At 48.8% G+C, this 5,000-nt stretch overlaps 1 protein-coding gene across 4 annotated transcripts in view; it reads left to right on the forward strand.

The window, feature by feature from the left end:
• The window catches only part of LOC126987151 (longitudinals lacking protein, isoforms A/B/D/L-like), a 33,364-nt gene that overhangs the window by 12,673 nt on the left and 15,691 nt on the right, over nt 1-5,000 (forward strand). For 3 of the 4 annotated variants that reach the window (XR_007740300.1, XM_050843884.1, XM_050843882.1), the window contains exons 3-4: nt 1-953; nt 1,378-1,461. The exon at nt 1-953 is cut by the window's left edge and continues 101 nt beyond it. Coding sequence is in view for 3 of the 4 variants with exons in the window: in XM_050843884.1 (XP_050699841.1) it covers nt 1-953; nt 1,378-1,461 (1,037 nt within the window). In the remaining variant the exon portion in view is untranslated. Of the gene's footprint in view, nt 954-1,377; nt 1,462-4,330 lie in introns of all 4 variants that reach the window. The other variant, XM_050843885.1, reaches the window with a different exon arrangement.

Genomic DNA, 5,000 nt, shown 5'->3' on the forward strand with positions numbered 1-5,000 from the left:
GGTCAATGTGGCTCAGGACCAGCTGGAGCCTCTCATCCGCACGGCAGAGTCCCTACGGATCAAGGGACTAGCGGATGGCCCTCGCTCCGCCCCTGGCACTCATCCGACCCCCCCAGCACCACCCATGACCCCCCCAGCGGCTGATCCGGGTGGCACAGTGCCGGCGAGCGTGGTTCCGATGGAGCGGGTCAAAGTGAAGAGTGAGGTCACGGATGGCCTTGCCGGATTAGTGGATGGTCGTGGAGCAGCGGCGGATGCACGAGGGGGTGGATTACCCCGTGGCGGATGTGCGGCGGATGCGTTCGCTCATCCGCCGGCGTCCGTGTCAACCGTGCCATCCGTTTTGTCAAAGGTGCTGACCATGCCCCCAGCGCTGAGTCTCGCAGCCGCCGCGCAACCTCACCCGCCGCATCCGTCTCACCCGCCACCACCGCAGGACTCACCCATCAGGCCCGGGTCACCGCCAGGCAAGCGGATGAAGCGGAGACGGCGATCGGGTGAGGGTGACAGCGGGGAGAGCGATGGGAGGTCATCCGCTTCGCCGGGTGACCCACTCCACGCCCTCCCGCGCATCCCAGCAACCATCACACCCGTCTCTGCACCCAACACCACGCACCTCCATCAACACCTCGGGGCAGATGAGGAGCGGATGGCGACAGGGAGCGGAGGCAGCAGCAGCCCCTCGCCGGATGACAGCCTCGGTGGATCATCCAGAGGTGAACCGCCCAACCGGATTTCACCGCAACCAAGACCGCTATCAGAACCGCCCTCATCCGCCAGCCCGTTCAAACCGTTTCTACCGCGCCCGGATGACAGCAGCAGCGACGCCAACCACCACAGTGACGATGAGGCGGATGACCGGATTTCCAGGACGGGTGACCACTCAGCCCCCGACACACCCGGGCCATCCACCTCCCGGCTGCCTCCCCCGGATGAGCCCCCACACACACCCAGTAAGTACCAGGTCATCCGATATTTGGGTCATCCGATTTTGGGGGTCAACCAATTCTGGGATCACCCGATTTTGGGTCATCCAATTTTGAGGTCACCCGATTTTGGGGTCATCCAATTTTGGGGTCATCCGAAATTTGGTTGATTTGTGGATGTTGTGGATTTTTTGGGTTGTTTTTCTCTCTCTCTCTCTCTCTCTCTCTCTCTCTCTCTCTCTCTCTCTCTCTCTCTCTCTCTCTCTCTCTCTCTCTCTCTCCTGTTTCTTTTTTTTATCTTCCTCCTCCTCCTTCTCTTCCTCCTTCCTCCTCTTCCTCCTCTTCCTTATTCTCCTTCCTCTCTCTCTCTTATCAAACTTCTACTCTCCTTCCTCCTCCTCCTCTTCCTCCTCCTCCTCCTGCCCCCCACTAATGCCCCCACCCCCCCCAGGTTATCTCGGGTGGCCCTACCCCCCTGACCCCTCCACCAGCACGGAGAGCTCGCCCTTCCCATCGCTGGAGAACACTAACCAAGGTAAGCTATCTCTAAAGTGAGCTATCTCTAATTCTAAAGTGAGGTATTATCATTATTGTTCGGTTAAGTGAGCTATCTCTATCTCTGTCTTGAAGTGAGCTATCTCTATTTCTGAATGTGAGTGAGCTGTTTCTCTATCTTTAAAATGAGCTATCTCTAATTCTAAAGTGAGGTTTTATTAATATTGTGTTTAAGTGAGCTATCTCTATCTTTGTCTTGAAGTGAGCTATCTCTATTTCTATGGATCTGTGAGTGAGCTATCTCTCTTTTGTGGGGGGTAGGTATCTTTAAAGTGAGCTATCTCTATTTTTGAATGTGAGTGAGCTATTTCTCTATCTTTCTCAATCTTTAAAGTGAGCTATCTCTAATTCTAAAGTGAGGAATTACTAGCTATCTTTAATTTCTCTATCTTTAAGTCAGGTATCTCTCTCTTTAAGTGACCTATCTCAATCTCTAAAGAAAGCTATCTCTATCTTTAAGTGAGCTATCTCTAATTCTAAAGTGAGGTATTCCTAGCTATCTTTAATTTCTCTATCTTTAAATGAACTATCTCTATCTTTAAGTGAGCTATCTCTATCTTTAAGTGAGCTATCTCTATTTCTCTGTCTATCTCTATTTCTGTATCTAAGTGAGCCATTTCTCTATCTCTTATCTGCCTTTAAGTGAGCTATCTCTACCTGTAAAGTGAGCTATCTCTCTTTTTGTCTTTTTTTTAGTAAGCTATCTCTATTGCTATCTCTAAAGTGAGTTATCTCTACCTCTCTTTAACCCTGTTTGTTTCATTATTATTATTATTATTATTATTATTATTATTATTATTATTATTATTATTTGTGAAGATAATATATTTCTTTTAATTTTGAGAATAATTAATATTTTTTGAGTAATATTTGCAGTAAAATCATTATTATTATTATTATTATTATTATTATTATTATTATTATTATTTCTACTACTACTACTACTACTACTACTACTACTACTACTACTACCACTACATAGATAACACTAGCTCTAACCTGCTCATAACTTGCTTGAACTAACTTACTAACTTGCTTTTACTTACTAACGTACTTATAATTGTTCTAAGTAAGTAATTTGTGAAGATAATATATTTCTTTTAATTTTGAGAATAATTAATATTTTTTGAGTAATATTTGCAGTAAAATCATTATTATTATTATTATTATTATTATTATTATTATTATTATTATTTCCACCAACACTACTACTACTACTACTACTACTACTACTACTACTACTACTACTACCACTACATAGATAACACTAGCTCTAACCTGCTCATAACTTGCTTGAACTAACTTACTAACTTGCTTTAACTTACTAACGTACTTATAATTGTTCTAAGTAAGTAATTTTAAGTGAATGAATGTGTGTGTGTGTGTGTGTGTGTGTGTGTGTGTGTGTGTAGTCTCTCTCTCTCTCTCTCTCTCTCTCTCTCTCTCTCTCTCTCTCTCTCTCTCTCTCTCTCTCTCTCTCTCTCTCTCTCTCTCTCTCTCTCTGTCCATTCAGTTCTTTTTATAATTATCTGACTAATGAATTTTATTATTATTATTATTATTATCATCATTAATTGCTCGCTTACTAACAAACAAACAAACAAACTGTAATAAAACTCAATATAATATGTTACTATGCTTGTGTGTGTCTGTGTGTGTGTGTGTGTGTGTGTGTGTGTGTGTGTGTGTGTGTGTAATTTTAATGCTGTGGTTTTTGGGTCTATCTGAAATCCATGTTAGCTATTGGGATGTGGTCTATGCTGTGGTTTGGGGTCTGGTCTAATGCTGTACAGGGCTGTGGTAAGGCATTGGGAACATTTGGGATGTGGTCTATGCTGTGGTTTGGGGTCTGGTCTAATGCTGTACAGGGCTGTGGTTAAGGCATTGGGAACATTTGGGATGTGGTCTATGCTGTGGTTTGGGGTCTGGTCTAATGCTGTACAGGGCTGTGGTAAGGTGCTGGGAACATTTGGGATGTGGTCTATGCTGTGGTTTGGGGTCTGGTCTAATGCTGTACAGGGCTGTGGTTAAGGCGCTGGGAACATTTGGGATGTGGTCTATGCTGTGGTTTGGGTCTGGTCTAATGCTGTACAGGGCTGTGGTAAGGCTGTGTGCTGGGAACAATGCTCAAGGTAACACACACTGGCTTGCAACACTGCCCAGGACAACACATGCTGGCTATGGACAATGTAATCACTGCTGGAACACATTCTGCCTTGGGACAATGCTCAAGGTAACACACACTGGCTTGCAACACTGCCCAAGACAACACATGCTGGCTATGGACAATGTTATCACTGCTGGAACACATTCTGCCTTGGGACAATGCTCCACGAAACACATACCTCTATGGACAATGGTTTACTTGGTGCAACACACGCTGGCTTGTTGCAACACTGCCCAGGACAACACACGCTGGTTATGGACAATGTTATCACTGCTGAAACACACCCTGGCTGGGAACACTCCTTATGGCAACACACTGCTGTCATGGCTGCAACACATGCTGGCTATGGACAATGTTATTCCTGCAACACATGGTGGCTTGGAACACTCCTGCCCTGGGACACATGGTGGCTATGGACACAGCCACACTGCTGCAGGACACAGAGGCAGGACACACTGACCCGCGCTGAGATACACAGTGTTGCTGCAGGACACAGGCTGGGTGCTGGACACATTGACCCGTGCTTATAAGATACAGCCTTGGTGGTGGCCAGTGCTAACAACCACAACCACCACGGACAACCACCACCACAACAACCACACCACCACATGATCTGCTGCAGGCCGGGGCACCCCACCCCCCTGTGCCCCCCTGGCCCCCCCTCACCCCTCTCTCCTTGCAGGCCTATGGAAAAAAAACTTTCTTGCGCCGTACTTCCCCCCTCGACCCCACCCCGGCCTGGGCCCCCCCTTTCCCGGCCTGTACGCCCCGCCCCCCGGGTCACCCTGGGGCCCCGCGTCGCCGCCGGGCCCCCGGGGTCTGGGCGGGGGCGGGGCGGGTCTGCTGTGTGCCCACGAGTGCTCCCGGTGCTCGCGGCTGTACAAGACACGCAAGGGCCTGAAGCACCACATCAAGAATGAGTGCGGCGTGGAGCCTCGCTTCCAGTGCACACACTGTGACTGGCGCTTCAAGCAGAAGGCGCACCTGCTGAGGCATGTGGCACGCAAGCACACCGCGTCATGAGCCACACCACACCCCCACCCACCAGCCACACCTCCACCACCACACCACCACCACCGCCGGCCGCCAGCCACTCATCACCAGTACAAAGATTGCTCACTGCAGTAGCCGCCAGTGGTGGTGGTGGTGCCGGGGCGGTGCCTGGCACTGCTCAGCTCAGCAGCACTGAATGCTGCTTCCCTACAGCTCAAAGGGCTGTGTGTATTTTTTTTTTTTTTTGTGTGTGTGTGTGTGTGTGCACTGCACAGGACAGCAGGAGTGTAGGCAGGCAGGCAGGCAATGTGCAGTCTGCCTGAGCAGGGGTGCGGGGTGAGGCTCAGAGGCCAGGCAGG

The sequence above is a fragment of the Eriocheir sinensis genome, chromosome 64 (genome assembly GCF_024679095.1).
Source record: "Eriocheir sinensis breed Jianghai 21 chromosome 64, ASM2467909v1, whole genome shotgun sequence".
Lineage (NCBI taxonomy): Eukaryota > Metazoa > Arthropoda > Malacostraca > Decapoda > Varunidae > Eriocheir > Eriocheir sinensis.